The sequence below is a fragment of the Ailuropoda melanoleuca genome, chromosome 10 (genome assembly GCF_002007445.2).
Source record: "Ailuropoda melanoleuca isolate Jingjing chromosome 10, ASM200744v2, whole genome shotgun sequence".
Classification (NCBI taxonomy): domain Eukaryota; kingdom Metazoa; phylum Chordata; class Mammalia; order Carnivora; family Ursidae; genus Ailuropoda; species Ailuropoda melanoleuca.
Window position 1 is genome coordinate 37,563,325 of NC_048227.1, and position 22,923 is coordinate 37,586,247.

General features: G+C 61.5%; 3 protein-coding genes across 5 annotated transcripts in view; 2 read left to right on the forward strand and 1 right to left on the reverse strand.

Annotated features, from left to right (window-relative positions):
- Window positions 1-7,232, forward strand: part of IFT140 (intraflagellar transport 140) — an 87,647-nt gene extending 80,415 nt beyond the window's left edge. The window contains exon 30 of the mRNA XM_034670655.1: window positions 6,901-7,232. The gene's annotated coding sequence lies outside the window, so the exon portion shown is untranslated. The remainder of the gene's footprint in view (window positions 1-6,900) is intronic.
- Window positions 55-11,166, reverse strand: TELO2 (telomere maintenance 2). Of its 3 annotated transcripts, none has more exons than XM_034670661.1 (21): window positions 10,919-11,166; window positions 9,762-10,138; window positions 8,763-9,040; window positions 7,561-7,629; window positions 7,227-7,374; window positions 6,829-6,931; window positions 6,543-6,611; window positions 6,198-6,339; window positions 5,973-6,109; window positions 5,447-5,526; window positions 5,131-5,232; window positions 4,762-4,850; window positions 4,491-4,582; window positions 4,236-4,352; window positions 4,055-4,126; window positions 2,795-2,959; window positions 2,332-2,423; window positions 1,879-1,978; window positions 1,687-1,751; window positions 1,319-1,434; window positions 55-394 (listed from the first exon to the last, which is right to left on the reverse strand). In XM_034670661.1, exons 2-21 carry the CDS (start codon window positions 10,094-10,096, stop codon window positions 288-290), a joined length of 2,478 nt encoding a protein of 825 aa, XP_034526552.1. In that variant the 5' UTR covers window positions 10,097-10,138; window positions 10,919-11,166; the 3' UTR covers window positions 55-287. The 3 variants fall into 3 exon arrangements, with proteins under 3 accessions (XP_034526552.1, XP_034526551.1, XP_034526553.1); XM_034670660.1 differs by having other exon boundaries at window positions 9,762-10,097; window positions 10,919-11,165; XM_034670662.1 differs by lacking the exon at window positions 10,919-11,166 and adding an exon at window positions 10,607-10,705 and having other exon boundaries at window positions 9,762-10,097.
- Window positions 11,167-11,220: 54 nt separating this feature from the next.
- On the forward strand, window positions 11,221-20,979 carry PTX4 (pentraxin 4). The gene is given in 9 exon segments (XM_034669593.1): window positions 11,221-11,316; window positions 15,259-16,094; window positions 16,753-16,816; window positions 16,819-16,924; window positions 16,926-17,336; window positions 17,421-17,519; window positions 19,099-19,392; window positions 19,394-19,610; window positions 19,612-20,979. Coding segments are annotated over 8 exon segments (1,464 nt in total). The 5' UTR covers window positions 11,221-11,316; window positions 15,259-15,953; the 3' UTR covers window positions 19,744-20,979.
- Window positions 20,980-22,923: the final 1,944 nt, after the last annotated feature.

A 22,923-nucleotide genomic window follows, 5' to 3' on the forward strand; every position in this document is an offset into this window, starting at 1 on the left:
CCCATCAAGGCACTGCAGACCCGGCCGGAGCAATGAGAGCCACAAGGCATGGGCTGGAGCACCTGCAGCTCCTTTTTATTCTTTCTTTTTGTTGTTTTTTAAAGTCTTCTCCATTCAAATGAGGAAGGGGCTTGGGGACAGGCTAAGAATCAGCCCGCAGGGGCCCCAGTGGCTCCCTCCCTCCTCGGGAGCCCCGGCCCACGTTCTGGTGGCCCTGTCCAGAGGCCCTCGCGTGGACCGCTGGGGGAGCACTCGGGCCAGCTGGGCTAGCCACAGCGGGGCGGGCACTAAGGAGAAGAGAGCGGGAGGAGTGTGCCTTTGAGCTTCTCCAGAAGCAGCAGCGCCTTCACTGCCAACACCCTGCAGTCCTCGTCGGGGTCCTGCTCCGCCACGTCTGCCAGACCAAGAGAAAGCAGGATGTGGGCAGCGTCACCCAGCTGCACAGGCTAGCCCTCTGCAGTTTCCTCTCAGGGAAGTCTTCCTGCACAAGCCCCCACAGGGCCCAGCTGGACCCCCGCCCGAGACAGCAGCACCCCAGACTTGAGCAAAGGGCTTCACCCCATCCATGCACGGGGGCAATGCCCCGCTCCCCCTCGGGCACTGGTGGCGGGGAGGCAGTGGGACAGAGCAGACAGCATTGTCTGCATGGGGAAGGCACCTGTGCCCGAGACCCTGGGACCCGTCCCGGGACGCAGGATGCCTGCAGGACGAGGCCCTCAGGAGGACCCGGCCCTGCCAAGAGCCATCCTGACACACACGTGATCAGAGACAGCCACACCGACAGGTGCTCTCCGAACGGCCAGCATGACAAAAGGGGCCCTGCCTGGACCCTGGGTCGGCAGAAAGGGAAGACAAAGCCCATCATCAGACCCCTGGGCCTCCAAGGGTGGCAGCAGATCAGACCATAGAGTCCCAGCCATGAGCCCTGAGGGTGGAAGTGTGTGCGCTGGCTCTGGGCAACTCAAGTGCCTCCAGATGGAAGGAAGGTCATGTTGGCTCCACCAGACTTTTCAAAAAGAAACTTGTTGGGGGGCAAGGCTTGTCAAAATGCTAATTGCGAATCTGGTGAAGTTACACGGTGCTCACTGTATGGCTCTTGGAATCTTACTGAAGATTTAGAATTTTCCAGAACAAATACGGACTTTGTCTCCCATGTCAGGGCACTTTCTCTTGGATCCCCCTGCAGAACCGCCCCCAAAGTGACCCGAAAACAGCCAGGTCCCCAACACCCCATGCCATGATGGCTGTGGGGACCCTCCAGGCTGCACCAGCCTCCTCCCACCGACCTCGCCAACACAGCTAGAGGCCTGGTGCTCACCCGCCAGCCAGGGCCGGGCTTCCAGCAGCTCATCGGGCAGGTCAGCCAGCAGTCGCTCAGCTGGAACACTGAGCAGGACGGAGGAGACTGCGGACAGCAGGCCCCGGCGCACATAGCTGCCAAGGGAGGCCAGAAAGCTGAGTCCTGATGGAGCCCCATCCCAGAGGGACACCACTTCTCCTCGGGGTACAGCAGACCCACCGGCAACCAAAGCACACTCGACCCCACCCTGCCCCTTCCTGCTTAGAAAGTACTGAGCCAAGCTAGGAGCTGTCCCCCCACCTCCTGCTGTCCACATCACAGCAGCACTTGGAACCCCATCTGTGTGTCCACGTGGGACCTCTGCCCTCAGCCCCATGGCCACTCACGCATCACCATGGAAGCGAAGGGTCCACACAAACTCCAAGAGGGCCTTGCCCATGGCCACGGCCACCTGAAACCACAGAGACCAGTGGGCAGGGGTCCTGGCCCCCAGAAGGGGTCCCCGTCTCAGATCATCTGCTTGGTCCAAGGTGAGGCCCTCTGCAGGGACAGCCACCAGCTGCCACCCCCCAACTCACCGTAGTGTTCACAGCCAGGTACATCAGGACCCCTAAGGTGTGAACCAATCTCCCAAGAACCAGTTGGTCCTCTCCCAAAAGGTCGAAGGTCACCAGAGGCCTAAAACACAGAATCCAGTGAACGTGCAGACTGGGCACTGGAAGCTGGCTCCCCGCGCCCCTGGGCACCGAGGGACACTCCTCCTCACTACCTGTCCCCAAGTGGCACCCAGAGTCACGAGGGGAAGGCGCTGGACAGATGCCGAGTGGGCGGAGCGTCGAGGCACGACAGCGCGGCTCCAGCCCCTCCTGCCAGAACCCACCGTCTGTGAGACTGCGGCACCTGACACCCTCACGTCGCCGTTTCATTTAAGCTACAGACAACCACAACCCGGGTCGTGACCCTGCTGCTAGGACCGAAGACCCCACACTGGGAAGGCTCCCGTCCGCGAGGCGTGCGGGCCTCCCGCTCACCTGTCAAAGTGCCGGATGAGGGGGAAGAAGAAGTAGCCAGCCGCCAAGTTGAATTCGCTGGGGCTAGCGTCCGGTCCCCGCCTGGCAGAGCCCTGCAGACGTACGGTGCTCAAGGTGCCACGCGCCCCCCGTGCAGGACTTGCGCCCCCCGTGACGGCCCCAGCCCAAGCGTACCCCAGTGACCCAGCACGTGCCAGGTCACTTCTTGCTGCCATAGGATTCCTCGGGCTGTTTCCACGCATATGTCTAAGGTCACGTTTTAAAACCCCTTCACCCTGATGCCCTACAGCACATGTCCCTCACGCAGTTTGTACCAAAACCTGCCTTCACAGAACACCAGCACTGACGCCATCCTGGTCCCGACTTGGCCACCCACTCCGTGCAGGCAGTGCCTAGAGGCCACGGACCACTCAGCACCCACCGAGATCCCACCCACAAGGACCTGACCCAGGTCCCGGCTGACCTGAGTGAACCGCCGGGTCTTGCTTCTGATCCGCTCCTCCACGACTGCCCGCCAGGCGGGAGCCTGGGTGCTGCTGGGCTGGGAGGCGGGACTCGGGGAGCCACAATGGGGAGCCTTGGGGAGGCGCCCAGGCCGAGACAGCTCCTGGGCGGCCAGAGTCAGGACCTAGAGGAGGGGAAAACTCAGGGCAGTTGTCGTTGCTCAAGGGAAGGATGGCATTTTCTAAAATTCAAGGTAAACTGAGTGTCCTCGAGCCCTCCACCCCATCAGCGCCATCGGCCCGCACAGGCTGTGCCGGAGGACGTTCTGGGGACCACACAGCACGTCGGGTCCCAGTACCCCAGGATCACTGCACTTGTGTAGGGGACAGGAGGGAAAGCTGGACACGCTCCCTGGCAACAGGCCAGCGGTCTTGCTTCTGCACCCGGAGCCTCTTCTATTCCAGAACCTCATCCAATCTGGCACCCAGACACCTGGGAAAAGAGAATGAAGCTCCGACCCAGACCGCATGTGGATGGGCCCCGGGATGCGTGCAGGTGCGCTGGAGTCTAGGCCACAGACGGCAGCCCGGTGCTGGCAGGCACCGGGCCGGGCAGTGCACGCTAAGGGCCTTTCCTCTGAGGGTGATGCGACACTGTCAACGCACCAAATGCCGCCGAATGGCAAGCACCAAGATGCCACCCCGTTCAGTGCCGTGACCGTGGTGAGTACACAGCTCAGGTGCAGCGAGCTCGCGTCCCCTGGCCATCACCACCATCATCTCCAGAACTCCTCCGTCGTCCCAAACTGGAGCTCAGGCCCCATAAAACACGGCTCCCCACCATCTACTTCCTGCCTGATTTTGACCCCAGGGACCTCTCGGAGGTGGGACCCTACAGCACCTTCCTCTTGGGACCAGCTTTCCCCACTGAGGAGGCCCATCCACGCTGTGGCGGGTGTCAGAGCGTCCTTTGTACAGCCTGGTAACGTCCCGCTGTACGGACAGACCGCATTTTGCTCACCTCAGGATGAGGAATCGTACTGCGTAGGGGTTGTATCTCAATAAAGCTTTTGTCTAAGATAAAGGACACAGTCTCCACCGAATCCCACACGCTGGCAAGAAAACCACGGACGGGTGCCAGTCCCAGCCTCTCGGGTCCAGCAACAAGGGACCTGGTGAGGCCTCTGGTCCTGGCCACGTCATTCTTGGCAAGTACGTGCCCCCCTCCCCCCATGAGGGCAGCCTGGGCCTGACAAGTGGACAGAGGGCCCGGCACTTACATCCAGGATGTCCATGCGCTGCCGGAGGCTGAAGTTGAGGGCGTAGAACTGCGAGGTCAGGTACTCCGCCACCTGAGCCAGGCACACGAGAGGCTGCTGCGGGCCACCACCCAGGCCTAGAGCCCCAGTGCAACGCTGCCTGGGCAGCAGGACCTCTGCACCGCACCGCCCCGGGACTCACCGGGGCCGGGTCTGTGACCACAACAGCCACCAGGGCTCGCTGGCGCAGCCCCTCAAACCCCACCACGCTCGTCTTCTCCTCCAGGTGCAGCAGCACCTTGGCCAGCTCCACGCTCACCTGCACACAGGGGTCCGCGTGCCTCAGCTCCCCCCCTGCCCAGGAGGCCCCTGCAGCCCACCACCTCCCCATCCCAGCCACGCGCGGGCCTCCTGGGCAGACACGTACCCCTCCCTCCACATCACCTGCCACGCTCACCTCACGAGCGGCAGCCGGGCTCCTGTTGATCAGCCCCTCGAGGGCTCGCAGGGCCGCCTCCCAGCGCTCCCAGTCCTCGGACGAGGTCAGAGCTGCACAGAACAGATGGCACTGTGCTGGTCCTCAGCCCTGACCTCGTGTGCAGCAGAGCTGGCGGCCAGGGTCTGGGCACTGGGCAGAGGCAGGCGAGTCCCGGGACATGGGCAGTTCCCGCGGCTCAGCCGCCCCCAGGGCACACACTGGTGGGGCTCCCGCCGGGGAAAAGGCCCACCTTCCACACAGTCCCGGACGTAGGCAGGTGCCTTCCCACTCTTTAGCTCTCGGTCCCCCGACATGTCATAGGGGACAAGCTCATCATCACTGAGGAAGCAGCAGAGACCCGTGGGGCCGGCCCGTCACCCAGGAGCAGACAACAGGCAGGCCGTGCTCCTGAGCCACCAGCATTCACCCCAAGTCCCCAAAGCCTCAGAAACAGCAGACTTTACTATGAGGGCGCTCACAGAGAGCGGTGCTGCAAGGCTGACCCACGACCTCCCGATGGCGGAGGCTGTGTGCTCCCACGCTCACGTGCACGGGGCTCGGATGCTAGCACGGAGCTGCCCCCCCACCGCTGCAATTCCCACCTGAGACCAGCCCCTACCTGTCCAGGTCAGAGCCCGTGGCCTCCGGCTGGGCCTGGGGGACGCCATGGTTGGCGCTCCCTCTGTCAGGGGTCTCTGCAGCCACTGGAGCGACAGCCGGGCTTTGGAGAACAAAGAAGGAACCCTCTGGGGAGGCCCCTGGAAGCCACCTTCCCGGGAAGTGCTCTCCCTGCCCCCACCCCGCACTTCTTCGCCTGTGTCTCAGCAACTGGAGTCCAGGATGACGAGATAAGGGAGTAGTGCGTGTGCAGGAACAGTCCCTGCCTGGCCAACCATGCCCAGAGCTCGGGGACCACGGGGCACAGAGACCCTCACCTCGCCTCCGACGGGCTGTCAGCCGCAGGCGGGGGCGCCGCCAGGGCCAGCAACTCGCGGCTCAGCTCGTCCTCTTCATACTGCAGTGCACACAGGCTGGAGTCAGCCGGGGGGAGCGCCAAAGAGGCAGGCCCGTGGCCCCTGGAGCCTGCAGCACAGCCCACAGCTCTGCAAGTCTCCGCACAGCAGCAGGCAGCGCTGGGTGTGCAAGGCCGGGGAGCCCTCCCTCTGGAGGGGCTGGAGTCCCCTGAGGACAGCCCGGGGGCTCGGCAGGTGAGGGGAGGGGACGCCTGTCCACCACGCCTGAGTCCCGTCCAGAGAGAACACTTCCAGACGCCCCAGGTAATCCTCCTGGGGGCATCTGTCCAGGCACCCGCTGAGGGGCTCCCCCGTCCCCTAGGGGCCGCGGCCCTCAGCGAGGCCACCAGAGCCCATTCCACGCCAGCATGCAGGTCCGTGGGCCCGGACCCAGGAGGGCAAGGTGACATCAGGGCGAGGAAATACCGAGGGCGTAGCCCTTGTTCACCTGGAACCTCAGGGGAGGCCCCTCGGGGTGGATCCGGGCGCTGGCTACTTCGGCCACAGTCATGCCCAGGCGGCGCACGGCGGGCAGGCTGCTGTCCAGACGACTCTTCACTCCCGCCATGAGGCTAGCCAGCAGGTCTGCAAGCGCCCATACCCACACGCTGAGCGCTGGGGGCGTGCGGGGACAGGCACGGGGCGGGACAGGGGGCCCGCACTGCCCGCTCACCCTCCCGGCTGTCCCGGAGCTCCGCCTCCCCCAGGTGCGCCAGGCAGATGAGGACGGCCTTGCTGACATAGTGCTGCTGGGGCAGAGACGCATGACGGATGGCACTGCTGCTGCCCCACGTCTCCAGGAGCTCCTTCAGCACCTGGCGGGTGGTACGGCCCAGTCAGACAGCCCCACTTGCCTCCCTAGCACGGGGCCACTGTTCTCGCCATTACCTGTCGCCTACTGCCAGCCCGAGAGAGGCTCTAGCCAGCACTCTCTGTTCCAGGCAGGGGCGTTCTCCCTTCCCGTCCCAGCAGAAGGTGGTCCCAGAACACCAAGGATGGAGGGCCAGACCGCGCTTACCTGTATGAGGAGCGGGCGCCGTTGGCTGTCCATGGCCAGGTACCCCAGCAGGCTCTGTAGCATGGGCGTCTGTGACAGAAGCCGGGCATCCTGTCACTGTCTACCAGGCAGACACCAGCTGCCCACGTGATGGGCCGAGGACCAACTGCCCAGGGATCCCAGAGCAGAAGTGGGTCTGGGCTGAGAGTCAGCAGTGTTTCCTGGGCAACTCAGCTCAGCTCCACCTGCTACGATCACTTCTGGGCCCTGGCGTGGCCCTCAGCCCCCACCCTTACCATAGTCTCACCGAGTATCGATACTGTAGGAATAGAATTTTTCGGGTCATCACAAACTGAGCTTTCTTACTTTTCATCACCAGGTTCCCCAATAGCCGAGAGAGGACTTCGGGCCTGGGGGCGCAGTTGGGGAGAGAGGGAAACGCGTGAACCCCAGACCTCACCGGATCCAGGCTGGACCCCTCCCCAGCTCTGTGCTAACCACAGGGAGCTCTTAGTCAGGATGCTCCCTCCTCCCAGGAACAGCCCAGCACATCCACACCAGAGGACGTCCCCTCCCGGCTCTGGCCGCATCTAGTCAGGGGTGAGGAAGGCGACACAGCCTCTCTGCGTGAACTTGGACTACGTTTGCAGAACGGGAGACCTGGCGTCCCTGGAACCCCCACCTCCTGCCCTCCTGGCTCCTTACCCCGAGGCGGCCTCCACCAGTCCAGTTAGCAGAGCCTCCATGGCCCGGTCAGGCACACACTCCACCAGGCGCCAACAGACCCGCTGCCAGAGGCAGTTGGCCCGGGTGAGTGCCGTCAGCCGCGGCACCAGCACGCCCAAGATCTCCTCTGAGGGGAAGCACACGGAGGCCCTGAGCTCGGGGTCTACAGCCCACGGCTCCACTGGCCGCCCAGCCAAGCCTCCCCAGAGGCCAGGGCCAAGTGAGGGGACCACCCCGCCGGGGACAGCCGACAGAAAGAATGGGGAGACGTCCAGAAAGTGCTGTGGCTCCTCCCGGGATGGGAAACACTCACTCTGTCTCCCATGGACACAGGCTTTCCCGAGCACCTGAGACAGGAAGGAGACGGAGCAGTCCCAGCCACCTGGGACAAGAAGGAAAGCGGGCTGTTAAAGCAAAGCAACGGTAAGGCCACGAGACAGCTTGGCCTGACTAGGCGGGAATGGACCTCACTTCTGGACAGGCATCTCTATGTTGTAAAAACAGCATGTCTCTCCATCTAATTCCAACTGCAATCTCAGTAGGACTGTCTCTAGCTGAAAGCACCCATAATAACTTCAAAAAGCCTTTCATGCTCCCACTTGCTTCATCGCCCAGGATGACCCCACAGAGTATGGACCAGTGTGGTGCAACGGGGCGGAAGAGGCACCGAGGGTCTGGCCAAGGCAGTCGGCCACGTGGGGCACGCGGGAGGGCACATGAGCCACCTGCAGGGAGGAAACGGAATGGGGACAAGGGGAGGAGGGGCCCACCGGCTTCACCAGGAGCGCCAGGATGGCGGTGCCCAGCATGAGACAGTCAAGACGTGCACAGATGGAAATGCAGCATCTGCCACCTAACGAGGGGCGTCTGAGACCCTACAGAGACGAACTGGATGCAGCCCCTCAGCAGGAGCCGACGCAGTCGAGATGCACTCTGGACACGTTCAGAATACGCTGGCGGCTTCTCCCAGCACAGAGCAGGAGGAGGGCCGGCCTGGCCGAGCCCCGAACCGTGGGCCGGGCAGACGCGGGCGCACATCGCCTCACCCTGGCTCCCTCGCCCTCTGCGGCGGCGAAGCCTCCCTCGCGGGGCGGGCACAGGGACAACGGGAGCACGCGTGTGAAGGGCACCCGCTCCACAGCCTCGGCGACACCCCGTGTGCCCGGTGACAGGAGAGCGGAGCATGGTGCAGACACCAGGGCCCCGGTGAGAGCGGCGGAGACTGGGCGACGTGACCCTTCCGGACGCTCAGTGAAGGGCCAGCAGTGAGCAGCCCCATCTGCACGGCCTCAATGGCGGGGGCAACCGGGAGCTGAAGGGGTCAAGGTCAGTAGCCAAGGAACCGGGGAAGAAGCTCAGCGCACAGGCAGCTACCATCCCACACGGGAGACAGCATCTGACCTGCCCGCGGCATCACCCCGAGACTCCCGAGTGCCCAGAGCCGTGAGAAGCCGGGGAGGGACGGGCTGGTGGCCAGAGCAGATGGCCGGAGGGACAGCGTGGAGGGGCCCGCACCTCGGAGAGAGTCCACCAGCGCCTGCAGCACCCGCACGATCTCCTCGCCGAGCAGAGGGAAGTAATTCTGGGGGAGGAACGCCTCCAGGTTCTCCCGCCGCAGACGGTTGCCGAGGTGGTCGGGCAAGCCCACCGCCTTGCAGAGGAGCGCGTCCTGGAGCGGGGGGAAGGCCGGCCCCGCCTGCTGCCGACACTGGCCCTCCATCACGGCGGCCATCCTGCCCGCGCGCAGGAACCGGGCCAGCAGCTGCGCCGTCTTCGTCAGGCGGAAGCTCGGGCTGAAGGAGAGCAGCTGTGAGGGCCAGAGCCGCGAGCCCGCGCCAGGCGTCCCCGGCCGTCACGGAGCAAGTAACCCACAGCTTCACCGGCGCTTGGAAACGAGGATCTAAATCCCACTGCCCAACAGCCGCTCAGCGGCGGGGCGGGAGTGCCCGGAGCCCAAGGCAGCCTCCCCGGCCGGGAGTCGCTGGACACTGCACTCTCCTCGCTCCACACTCCCTGCGCGGTTCACCGCAGCCACTGCCAAAACCCGCTGCGCCACAGCACAGCGGCCTCCCGGCATGACTGCCTCGTGCTCTGACGGAGTCCGGGAACCACCTTGAGCGAGGTGTCCCCATAAGTGTAAGCGGGGCCCGGGGGGCCTCACTGCGGAGCTGAGAGCCGCGGAGTGAAGCAAAAGGCCCCACGAGGACAGCAAGGCCCACTGCCTCCCGATGTCACCCCAGTCTGGAGGCAGCCCACTGCCTAAGCCACCAGGATGGGAACGCTCCTGCCCTCCCTTCCCCAGCTGGACAGGACCTAGGGCAAGGGCCTCTTCACTGCAAAGGAGATTAACACAAACGCCTTAAATTTTCAGGTGCTCTGTCGATCCATGTTCTATTCTCTCACCTTTCAGGACACCACATTCTCACAGAAGCTGGAGAACTGCTGGTTCACAATCCTTCAGGCCACCCTCACGCCTCGGATGTTACGAGTGACCCCATAATCAGCCCCACTCACCCGGCAGCACCCTCGATGGACTCCATCAGCACCAGGAAGGCTTGGTCAGCAGGGCCCTCCAGGAAGAAGCTGGCCCACAGGTCCTCCAGCTGGCCGTCGGGCAGAAGCTCCAGCCAGCCTGGGCTCAGCCTGTCCACTAGACATCTGAGAACGTCGGAGAAGTGCCTCCTGGCAAACTCCTCCTGCTCCCCGGGAGGGGCAGGGCTCTCCGCTCCACTGAGATACCGCTTCAGGGACCCCAGGGCGGAAAGGATGCGGCCGCCATCCTCAGAGGAGGACAGGGTGCGAAGTGCTTCCCGGATGGTGGGCGGGACTGCAGACTGCGCTGGATCCATCCTGGAGTCCACAGGAGGAGTACGTGAGAAGTCCACGGAACCCTTGGCATCCGCGCAAACAGACAGGAAGTATGTTTCTCATACTCTCAGAACCTCACCCCGACCCCTCTGGTTAAGCTGCTGGGGACCCCATCTGCCCTCACCCCTGCTGTCGCCCAGCAGCATCCCCCCTCCAGTAGCCCCCCAGCATCAGCCCCCGCTTCTACCAAGAGTCTGTTCACAACTCGGTACCCTCTGCAGTAGGGCAGTGTGCCCCAGCGTCACAAGTGGGGGTGCTATTGGCATCTAGTGAGTGGGTTGCAGAGACCAGGGTTGCTGGCAAACATCCCGTATGTGCAGGACAGCACCCGCAGCAGAGGCTTATCCAAACTCAGGCGTCAGCGGTGCTGAGGCTGGGAGACCCTGACTACAGGCATCCTGTCGCTTCTAACTCAACAAGGCATCCACCTTGTCCAGGGACCAAAATCATGTGGTGGTACTCGGGTCAGGTGCCCGGGCAGGGCTGAGTACCATTAGGGAGGCAGCTGTCTATCACCAGTGCGCCCAGCCACCAGATAAGGATGCATCAGGGGCACAAGCAGAGTCTCCACGAGCCGCTCCCCACCCAGCCGGGTCTACGCGGGCTCTGATGTGCGGTGCGCAGGCCGGCTAACACGCCAGCGACCAACCCACCCATGTGAGTTCACATGGTGGCGCGGCGGGAAGGGGCCGCTTGGGGCGGGCGGGGACCTCGGGGGACCGGAGAGGGTCTGCGGGACAGGCGCGGGTCTGGGGGCGCGCAAGGTCCTGGGGCCCGATGGGGGAGCTCGGGGAGGGGCGCACCCGCTCGGTCCCGGAGTCTCCCCGGTGCGCTCACGGCTTGCCCCGCTGCTGCGGCCGCTCCGCCGATTCGCCACGGCCGCCGAGACCCAGTTCCACACGCGGCTCGCGGCCTAGAGCGTGAGACCGCGGAGCACGAGCTCCCCACGCGCTGACAGAGCTGTCGCTGAATTTTTCGAGTCTGTAGGCCCGGTCCCCACGGGCAGATCGCGACGAATCTGCCGCGAAGCCGGGGACCCGGAAGAGGCGTGGGCGGGCGGCCACATCTGCGCCTGCGCCGGGTGAGGGCGTGACCCTGGGTGGGCGGGGCCGCTCCGTTCCACGCTAGGTTCGCCCGCCGCAAGTGGCCGTGTCGCTTGGCCGACATCCAGTTCCTCGGTGGCCACTTCCTTCATGCTGGCGTACGTGTGGTGGGCAGCGTCGGGGGCGATCTGGGAAGACCTCAGGGAGGCGCCGGTTCAACCTGACTGCCCTTGGGGGGAATCTGGGAAGCCTGCACTCCCTCACGTGCACTAATTAAATGCCTGCTGCTTACAGCAAGCACTGCTCCGGGACAGAGCGTGCAGCCGATCGAGGCCCCGCTCCCAGATCAAGGGCACAGATGAAGTACAGGCGCGATATGTCCGATGGCAAAGAGTGATAAGAAAAATCGGGCGGCGGGCGCCTGCGTGGCTCAGTCGGTTGAGGCTGGGGAGGTCTCAGGGTCGTGGGGCAGGGCCCCCGCGTGGGGCTCGGCGCTGGCCGGGAGTCCCTGCACATTCTCTGTTCTCTCCTTGGCTCCCTCTGCCCGTCCTCCCGTTCGCGCCTGCGCGCGCTCTCTCGTGCTCTGTCTCAAATAAATAAATAAAATCTTTAAAAAATTCGGCCGGCTGAGGAGTTCGGTTTTGGAATTTCCGCCCTGGGCGCAGGCCGGAGAGCTGGCGGTAGAGGGCAGCCGCGCGGCAGGGGAGGTGCGGCCCAGGTGTAGGCTAGGAGGGCTGGCCCGGGGCGCTCCTGCGCAGCGGAACTGATGGAGAGGATGCGGGGCTGGGGCAGGACGCGGAGGGTCCAGGGGGATGCCTCCCTGGAACTCCGGGAATTCCTCCCCGTGCGCTTCTGGAATAGAGCCTCGCTCTCCACTTCCCAGGCAACCTCATGCGACCTTGACCCCCGTTTTTTTTGTTTTGTTTTGTTTTTTTTTAAAGATTTTATTTATTTATTCGACAGAGATAGAGACAGCCAGCGAGAGAGGGAACACAAGCAGGGGGAGTGGGAGAGGAAGAAACAGGCTCATAGCGGAAGAGCCTGATGTGGGGCTCGATCCCAGAACACCAGGATCATGCCCTGAGCCGAAGGCAGACGCTTAACCGCTGCGCCACCCAGGCGCCCCTTGACCCCCGTTTTTCCCCCAAGCCTGTCACGGTACTAGGTGCGTCCTGAAGCACGGAAGGTAAATTTCTTAAGCCTTCATATGTCTGAAAAATGTCTTTGTTCTTTGCCCCAGGCAGGTTCACATTTGAGCTAGATAGACAATTTTAAGTGAAAATAATTTTCACGCAGAGACGAGAAGGTTTGCTCCTCTTGTTTTTGTCAGCCCGCGTTCAGTTCTCTGAGGAGAGTCTGTCTTTCCCGTTGACCAGGTTTTTTCCCCCATGGACACTTCCAGAATCTTCTCATCCATAGTGTTCTGACGCTTGGCGAGATACCTGGCCCTCTGGCGCGCGAAGGCCCTTGACTATGACACCGTCCCAGCCTCTCTCCCCATTTTCTTTAGTCTCACTCCACACTTGCTTTTCATTGGCTTGACCATGAAGGCCATGTCTTCTCTCTCTCTCTCTTTTTCATCTCTTTGTCTTTTTTGCCCTACTTTCTGGGCAATTGCTTAAACCTTGCCTTTTAACTTTCCTGATGTAATTTATTTATTTGAATAATCCTCATTTTCATGCTGCAAGAGCAACTTCCTCCTTTTTGTTTATTCCTTTTCTCATAACATCCGTGTTTTCGCCTTGTGGCCACAAAGCTTTTCTTGTCTTTCTGGGGGTAGTAATTAAGGGGCTTTAGAGCTTTTCCTTGGCTCTCTGCATTTTTCTCTTCGGGCAGACTTCTGTCGGAGGCCCCGTGTCTGGAGATCCTTAGCTTAGCCTTCATACGAAGCCTGAGACGGTGAAGGGCGAAAAGCTGTGTACGTGGATGAGGGGAACTTGTTTTGACAGATGGGGGGAAGGGAAGCCCTTATTTTTCCCCAGGGCTAAAGAAGTTCCCACCCTCCTCCTACCTGGGGGCAGGTGCCTGCCTGTGGCTGCTGCTTTCTGGAAGCTGGCGGAACCCTCAGTGTCCCACAATTCAATATGTAGACCTTTATTTCATCTCTTTTTTTTTTTAAATTAGTTTATTTAAAGTAGGCTCCATGCCCAGTGCGGGGCTTGAACTCATGACCCCGAGATCAAGAGTCACACACTGTACCGGCTGAGCCAGCCAGGTGCCCCCGTGGACATTTATTTCAATAACTTGCTCTTAGTGTTACTTTTAAAATAAGTGAATTTTGTCATATGTATAATTTCCAGTAAAATTCTTTTCTAAAAAAGAGCTGGTGATGGAGATGGGGGGAGTCACCTGTCTCAGTGCACACCTGCACCCACCTGCATGCCCTGTCTCTCTCCAGGGCAATGCTGTCCAATCAAAATAGGATGTGAGGGGCGCCTGGGTGGCTCTGTCGTTAAGTGTCTGCCTTCGGCTCAGGGCGTGATCCCGGCAGTATGGGATCGAGCCCACATCAGGCTCCTCCGCTGGGAGTCTGCTTCTTCTCCCACTCCCTCTACTTGTGTTCCCTCTCTCACTTGCTGTCTCTCTGTCAAATAAATGAATAAAATCTTTTAAAAAAATAGGATGTGAGTTCCATATGTGATGTTAAATTTTCTAGTGGCAGTAGTAAAAAGTGGAAAAAAACAGGTGAAGTTAAATTTAATTATATACATAGAAAGAGAGAGAGAAGGGGGGGGCTCCACACCCAACATGGCACTTGAAGTCATGATCCCAAGATCGAGAGTTGCGTGCTCCACTGACAGAGCCAGCCAGGCGCCCCAATAATATATTTTGTTTAACCCCATCAATCCAGAATGTTACCGTTTCTACATGTAGTCCCGTATAAAGTATGATGACTAGTGAGATATTTTATGTTCCTTTTCTGCAGTGAGTTTTGTACCCAGTGTCCTTTGTATCCGTGGTGGAACTCAGTTGAGGCCGGTCACATGGCAGACCTTCAGCCGTCCACACGGCACGGGGACGGGGGCTCGGAGAGCCAGCTGACCACATCCTGCCGAGGGGCTGGTGAACAGACTGTTCTCAGCTGCAGGAGGTCAAGGGGGCCCTGGGGACCCAGCCGCTGTCCAGCCAGTCCCTTCACTCAAGCCTGTGCCGTGCCCCAGCCTCCCACTGTCCTGGACACCCTGGCCTCTGAAACCTCTCTGTAGTCAGCTGAATGGTGCCTCCCAAAAAGTGAGAAAGGTCCAAGTCCTCAGCCCATATACGGGAGTGCAAGCTTCTTCAGAGAAAGGGTCTTGGCAGATGTAATTAAGTGACAGATCCCGAGATCATCGTGGGTTATCCAAGTGGGTCCAAATCCAGCGGCTGGTGTAACTTATAAGTGACAGAAGAGCAGAGACACGGGGGCGGGGGGAGAAGGCCGTGGGAAGACAGAGGCAGAGACCGGGGTGACGTGGGCACAGGGAAGGCCAGGACCTGGACAAGGCAGGAGGGTCCTCCCCCAGAACCTTGGGGAGGAAGGAATGGGGGGCCCTAGGACACGGGGCTCCAGGACTGCAAGAGAATAAACTTCATTGTTTTAAGCTCCCCCATGGTGGTCACTGGTCGCAGAAGCCCAGCTGTGGGCCTCAAGCGCAGGCAGCGGCCTAAGTACATGGGGCAGGTGGAGACCTCATCCCAGGGCCAGCTGCAGGGACCACACAGGGAGCAAGCAGGATAAAAGCTCGGTCAGTTGAACCGCCGTGCCCTGCACGGCTCCTCTCCCCCAGGTGCCACTTCAATGGGAGCAGAAGGACAAAGGTGAAGGAGCCCAGGGCCGAGGAGAGGAGAGCGCATGGGGAGGGAGACAGCAGCGGATGTGTGGATCCAGTGTGGCCTGGGAGAGTGACGGGTCAAGGGCAGAGCAGGGGCCCTGCAGAGAGAGCCCCCAAGGGGAGGGAGGGAGTCAGTGTTCCCTCGGCCACAACCAATGACCTGTAACCAATGCAGGTCCAAGGTCAGCATGTTCCCAAGGATCCAGGGGAGGACCCCTCCTGCCTCATCCAGCTCCTGGCTTTCCCAGTGCCCACGTAACCCCTGTCTCTGCCTCTGTCTTCCCACAGCCTTCTCCCCCGTGTCTCTTCTGTCTCCTGTAAGGACATCCTGATTCAGCGTGGCGTCCTCTCGAGATCCTTAATGACGTCTGCAAGGCCTTTTTTCCAGATAAACTCAAGTTCACATGCACAGGGGAATTCACCGGGTTAGGACTTGGACCTACTTCTTCGAGGGCCACCATTCAGCCCATCATACAACCTATACCCCCAAATAAATTAAGATGGCCCCCAGCCCCGTTTTCTTTGCCTTATCCGAGGGAGAGACGTGGACCTCACAGGCCCCTCTGTACACGGCCGGCACGCTGGGCCCCACAGCAGACCTGGCTCCAGGGCCACCCTGGGCCTGGCCCGGGCCCGTCCTGGTTCAACTTCTGTTTGCTGGAGGCTGAGTCCATGTGCCCCTGCTAAAGCCATCACCTCTGTCTGCCTCTGAGCCAGCCTGGCCACGGCTCGCACCCAGAATTATTTTCCAGAGAAACTGTTTGCCTCTGTTTAAAGCTTGTGTCCTTGGGAACCTCCAGCCCTCCAGCACTCACCGGCTGGAGGGCAAATGCTCTTCATTAAGGTGGCAGGAGGCACCTGACACCCAACCAGGGGCGGAGAAGGAAAGCCTCCCCAGCACGCTGGAAGAGGAGTGGGGGAGGAAGCCACGCAAAGCCGACGGCCCTCTCCTGCGGTCGGGGGCTCCTCTCCGCGTCCTCAGGATGGGCTGCCCGCGGAGGAAGGCCCTGTCTGTCCTCCTTATTCTCGTGCCTGCGTATCTGCGTGGGGCTTCCTCACAGCGAGCCAGCCCCGCAGGGCAAAGAAAACCATTTTTCGAGAGGCTCCGTGGACTGGAAGAGCAGGTAAGCCTACCCACCACTAGGGGGGCAGCTGTGTGTCAAATTTGACAGCAGACATAGAGCCCTATGCGTGCTGGTCTGGGGACACAAACAGGGAGCATGGGGTTCTTTCCATCAGTGACTCTACTGTCCCCTACAGTTGGCAACCCACAGAGAAGGTCTGCTGGGCTCTGTTAGGACGTCAATTGACAGTGAGGACAGGGTGGGAGCCAGGCTGGGCGTCGGAGCAAGGAGGGCCGCTGGAGGGGTGATGGGGCGTCCTGGGCACGGGGGTGGGAGCTCCCTGCAGGCACTGCCCGCTCTGATCCCCACAGACCACTCACGAGGCCCACCCTGCCCTACGTCCACTCAGGCAGGACCCTGAGCGTCACAGGGTGAGGTGTGGGGGATGTGGGGGGGGCATGGGGGAGATGGGGCCTGAAGCCCTCACCCCACAGAGTGCAGCCCAGGGACCGTGGGTTGGTCATGCACGTCTCTGACCGAGGCCGCCGTAGGGCTGGCTGTGGTCATCGGCCCTCACGCAGCTGCCTGGGGATCAGGCAGTGTGGATGGCGGCCAGGGCGTGACAGGCACCCCGAAGCGAGAGCAGGAAGGCTTGTCCTGCACACACACACCCCCGCCCCGACCTCAGCCCCTGTGACTGCTGTGCGTCTCTCTATAGTTCCGGAGGTTCCAAGAGGTGACCTCAACACACCTGTGAGACCTGGCCAGTAGCTACAACCTGTCCTGTTCCAGAGCCTGGCCCGAGAGACGCAGGCAGTGGCCCTGGCCATGAACCACTCACAGGCCGCCGTGCAGGGCGACCCGAGCCACCTCAAGACCTGGATGCAGAAGCCGGAAGGTGGAGTCCAGGCTGCTGGCCTTGGGAGCCGCCCTGCGTGAGAGGGACAAGCAGCACAGCCAGGCGGGGAAGGCGCAGCAGGCGTACAGGTTCGCGCTCTCCGGCCTGGCCCTGGACCTGAGGGCCCTGCAGGACACGCTGGCTCGCCTCACGCACCTCGTGCAGGGCCAGGGCGCCCGGCTGGCCGCTCTCGAGGGCTGGCTGCAGGTGGCCAGCCCTGGCACCGTAGCCCCAGGCCTGACCCCGGCCCGGCCCCTGACCCCGCCCGGGCTGCCAAGCCCCAGCTCCCCAACGCTGCAGAGGGGAAAGCAGGCGCTCAGAGCTCCACCCGAGACTGGGGACGCACTTCAGGACCCTGCCAGGGCACGCGGGCGCCCCCCTGGCCCAGGCGGCCAGCGGGCTTGACCCCCCGAGAGAGCAGGAGAGAGTAAGTACCACGGCTGCCCTTACCCCGTCGGCCTCCCCTCTCCCCTCTTGCACCTCCTTAGGCCTCTGGTGTCCTCTGAGCAGCCTTCTCCCCGGAGCTCTGAGGAGTGGACACTGGCTTCACACCCCACGTACCCCCAGAAGAAAGGGGGGCTGTGCAGGTGATGGCCTGTCTGCGGGTCCGCTGCGCCCTGGAGTGGATGTGCACCGACATCGGGCCCTGCCTGGGGGGGAACCCCACTCCCACTGGTGGCCACCCTCACTAGGGTTGGCGGGATAGGCCGACGTCCTCAAGCCTCACCGGCACGAGCCTCCTGTGCTGGGCCCCCCGCCTCAGCCACCCCCCCCAAGTGCGGTTTGTGCCAAGCCTGGAGGCCCCTCTGCGAAGCCCGTTCTGCCTCGCTGTTCCAGATCTCCCAGGATAGGGTTTCTCAGCCGCACCCCTGCTGACATTTGGGGCCAGCGGGGCGGGGGGGGGGTCCCAGATGCTATGGGTTTAGCAGCAGCCCCGGCCCCTGCGCGCTGAAGGCCAGTCCGTCTCTAACTTGTGTTTTTGACCAGCTGTCTGGCTAAGCAGCCCTGGGGCCCCACGAAACTGAAGCAGGGTTTCCCTCCCTCCAGGTAGCTCTGGTGGCCTCGCCAACGAGACGGGGCCGACCGGCTGACCTTGAAGGAACTACCAGGGCTCCTGGGAAAGATGTGGGGGCCCCCAGAGTTCTGACAACAAAACCGTATGCAGATATCCCTAGATGTCTTGGGGCACAGTCACCTCCAGCAGTACCTGCTGTACGTTATTATTATCATCATCATCATTTTAGAGGGAAAGAAGGGGGCAGGGGCAGAGGGAGACAGAATTTCAAACCAACTCCATACTGAGCTCGGAGCCCGACTCGGGGTCCATCCCTCAACCCTGAGATCATGACCCGAGTCGAAATCAAGAGTCAGGCCCTTAACTCCCTGAGCCACCCGGACACCCCCTGCCCTAGATTATGACAGGGGTCCCTGAGGGGAAGAGTGGCTGGGAGCCCTCCATCCTTGGGTCCAGTGGGCTGGCGAGTTAGAGATGTAGGTCCCCAGCCTGCTGATTAGGACCATGGACCTCACCCCGCCCCGTGGACCTCTGGCAGGCAGACCTGAAGGGGGATGGCCCCAAGACATTGACATGCTGACCCCTGGGCCCTGTGGGTGCGGCATCCCACGGGCAAGGGGCCTTTCCGGCTGTGATTACAGGTTGTGAGACAGGAGGGGTCTGGGATAAACACCAGGGTCCTCATGGGGGAGGCAGGAAGGTCAGAGCGGGAGCTGTGACCACAGGGACGGAGGTTAGAGGGACACACTTTGAAGATGCAGGAGGAGCCGTGCTTCACGGAGCAGGGCGTCTCCGGAAGCTGACAGGGCAGGAAAGGAGTCTCCCGGGGGCCTCCGGAAGGAACCCGCCCTGCCTACACCATGATTTTAGTCAAGGGACCCGGGTCTGGCTCTTGTCCTGCAGGACCCTGGGAGATACGCAGCTGGTGTTGTTTTGAGCCTCTGGGTGTGTGGGGCTCCGTGACGGCAGCCCCGGGAGGTTCACGGCGGTAAGACTGCTCTGGCTCCCGGTCTTCCTGCCTGTAGGATGGGCTCATGGTGCAGCAGGGTCCCATGGGACCCTGCATGGCCAGCCTCACAGTTAGTGCGGACGCAGCTCAGCCATGGGTCTACAGCCCACGCCCGTGCCGGCCCCTGGTGCCGGGGCTGACTCTCCCCTCCGTCTCCAGCCTGTGATGTGGGCCCCGTGCTGGTCTTCCCAAATGCTTCCACCCAGAACATCGCCTTCCTCAGCTCCGGCTTCCCGTGGGGCCTGCGAGCCCTGTCGGTCTGCAGCTGGGTCCGCATGGCCTCGGGCCACCTGGGCACCCTGCTGTCCTACGCCACGGAGGAGAACGACACCAGGCTTGTGCTGTGCAACAGGGACTCCCCAGCCCCCGGCTCCATCCACTTGGTGATTGGAGACCCAGCCTTCAGGGAGCTGCCCCTGCAGCCGCTGCTCGACGGCGTGTGTCATCTGGACGTCCACCCTGGGCAGGTACTGGCTGCACGTGGACCGCAGGCTCGTGGCCACCGGGTCTCGCTTCAGGGGGGGCTACGAGATCCCTGCGGGAGGGTCCCTCGTCCTGGGCCAGGAGCAGGACAGCATGCGGGGTGGGTTTGACAGCTCTGAGGCCTTCGTGGGGAGCATGGCAGGCCTGGCCATATGGGACCGGGCGCTGGTCCCCTGGGGAGGTGGCAAAACTAGCCACTGGGAGGGAGGTCCCGGGGGGCGCCATCCTGACGCTGGACGATGCCCAGTGGGGAGGCGGATCCGTGCAGAGGGTGAACTGCAGCTGCTTGGAGCTCTGTCCCTGAGGCCTCACGCTCTGGGCCCGCCAGGAGCCACCCTGACCCCAGCACACCCCGTCAAGGGCCCCATCCTGGACTGGGGAGGGGACAGGGCCACGTGAGAGGGAGCAGGACGACAGGTGGAGTGGGGCCATGGGAGGACCTATGGGCTGTGACATCATTCCAACCTGGGGAGCACAGGACTCCAGTGGGGCGTCTCGTCTGGGCTGCGTTGGCCAGTGGAGAAGCCCGTTTTCATGGAACCCGGCTGGGTGCTTTTGAACTGCCATGGCCCTCTCTCGAAGTGGCTTAGAAATTGTCCGTCCGGGTGGTCCTTGTCCCCATATCCCTCATGAAAAGGGTCAGGAATCCATGTCCTGCCCCTAAGCTCCAGTGCCATTCACCGGGCACCCTGAGGGTTTCGTCAAGGTGCTGCGTGGCCAGTGGCCGGCGGGGCTGCCAGAGCCCATGAAGGGAGCACGCTGTTCGGAAAGAGACACGAGCCATGGTCGGTAGCGGAGTATTACCAGAGCAGTGTCAGGACGTTCACCTGTGATGTGTGTCTAGTACAGCTGGTTCGCGAATTCACCAAGCTGTGCAACCAACAGCACAGCCCAGTTTTAGGGTGTTTACATGTCCCCCCATTGTGCCTATTAGCGGTCGCTCCTGTCCCCCCAGCTCCGGCGACCCCTGACCGACGCTCTGAGCGGATTCGCCCATTCTGGACGTTGGACGTTTCACCTAACGGAATCACACGCTGTGGGGTCTCGCGTCTGCGTCTGTCGCCGAGCGGCGTGCTCCCCGGCCCCGGGGACACTCCCCTGCCTGGCGGACGTGGCGGCACCCTGTCGAGATGGACCCCGCACTGTGCTCCGTTCATCCGCTTCCAGTCTCTGGCTTCCGTGAATAAAGCTGCTTTGAGCATTCTCCTGAGTCCTGCTGCAGACAAGGGGGCTGTTCCCTTTGAGCGGGTGCTGGAGACGCAAATTTCTGGGTCTCGTGGTGAACTCGTGTCTGAACTTGCAAAGGGACGGCCAAACCGGTTTCCAAAGCAGCGGCCTCCCTTTCCATTCCCACCACCCGCCAGTGTGAGCGCTCGGGCTTCTCCGCATTGTTGCCAACGCTAGATGTGGTCAGTCTGACGACGTGTATTTGCACAGTTCTGAAGCGAGACCCGTAAAAGAAGGGGCAGTGAGAGAAGGGGCGTTAAGTTTCGGTGTGATGAAAATGAACCCCTACGGTATCGGGGATTCCCAGGGAAGAACCAAACACAAGCTCATGCGATCAGGAAGGAGTCCGTGAGGACAGGACAAGGCAGGGGGACCCACACGTGGGAGAGGCAAGGAATCAGAGTTTGGGAACAGGTTTGGTTCTTAGAACTCCCCCCACTTTGTTTTTTAAAGATTTATTTATGTATTTATCTGAGAGCGAGAGAGAGAATGCATGTGTGAGAGCTTGAGGAAGGGCAGAGAGAGAGAGAGAGAATCCCAGGCAGACTCAGGGCAGATCACCCCGTGGTGGGGGACACTCGATCTCCTGACCCTGAGATCATGACCTGACTGAGATGAACCAACCAAGCCACCCAGGAGCCCCTCTCCCCACTTTACAAGCGAGAAACCAGCCTGTGCCAGCCCGGCCACGAGGGGGCCTGATTTCAGCCCTGCAGCTGCCCCATGGGGGAAGTGCTCTAAATCACTCCCTCAGTCTTTTAGGGCGTTCCCATCTCTGCAGAGCTGTGAACCCAGCAATTCAGGGCCTTCTGCCCAAAGACAGCATGGCTGCCTCCCCCATGAGTCAAGGTTGGAGGAGGCATTCTAGAACCAAAATCCCCCCAGGTGGCCCAACGGACGCTCCCTGAATCCGACTCCTGCTTTCCCTTGCACTTGCCCAGGGCACATGCACATTTAGGGACAGCAGCTCCTNACCCCCCACCCCCACCCCCCATGAAGAGGGAGGGATGATGTGCTGCTTTAGGGAAGACTGGTAATCGGACTACTGTTTCTGCAGGGACAGCAGGGTCCCCAGCATAAAAAGACCACATGGGGTATTATTTCTGGACCCCTCACCCTTCTGGGTGCTTATAACACCTGGAGGCCCAGGATGGCCCACCATTCATAGCAGCATCCCCCTACAAGTCCACACACCCTAACGCCACAGAACCAGGGCAGAGACAGCATGGCCGTGGGCTGCCACATCCATATGTGGGAAGCTCCCACGAGGGCAGAGCGGCCTGGGGAAGGGCTTGGAGTCAGGGCTGAGACAGCTTCAGGAAGGGCTCTGGTCACTGAGAATTTGGTCTGGGCTCTGTCCAGCAGGACAAGGCAAGCCATGCAGGGTTCGTAGCAGGACAGTCTGAGCACAATATCTCATGGGACTGGCCATCTCCATGGGGTCAGTGACAAAGCCCCCCCCCATTCTGAAGCATGAACCACCTGTAATCCCTGAAACCCCATCTGTGACCTGAACCTGTTGTGTTTCTGGGTAAGGACAACATGATCCAGAGGCGCCCTTCTCATGCTGTGGGGACCGGGGCCTGGTGAGAAGCTGGGGCTGGTTTCTCCCTTCCCCGCCCTGCCTGCTCATCTTCCAGAAGGGCCACTGGTCCAGCACAAGTACAGTCAGGATCCTCAGCTGTCTGACAGCGCTGGCCTTCGGGACCAGCCTGGCCTGCTGGGCCATAGAGATGCCTCCAACCTCCAGCAGGACCCACGGACTGCCCTCGCTTCTCTGCCACTGTGCTCGGCAGGTCTGCAGGCTGGACGTCGTCACGGGAACCCCATCATCCAGTCCACTCAGCAGCCCCGCACCCAGCCCCAGCCCTTCCTGCTCCTCACGGTCAGTGGGCTGGGCCACAACCCCGGGGCCATTATGCTGCTCTGGTCCGTCACCTGAAAGAGCAAAGCCAGATGACACGAATGAGAAACACACTTTTTTGAAAGAATGTTGTTTTTAGAATTTCCAAAAGAGCATTGCACAGTCATCGTGGGGAAAATTCAAAACCCTGTCCAACTTCTCTTATTTTAGTTTTAGTTCTGATTTTGAGTTATGTGGGAGGAGGGGCTCTGTTACTTTCTCAGCCTCAGAGCCTCTGAAAAACTTTGTAAATCTTTTTCTTTTGAAAAGTTTCACACCTAAAAAACAGAAGTGGCAAGACGGACACACTACAGGCCAAACAGGTTGGGCCTAGACTGACCACGTCAGCATTTG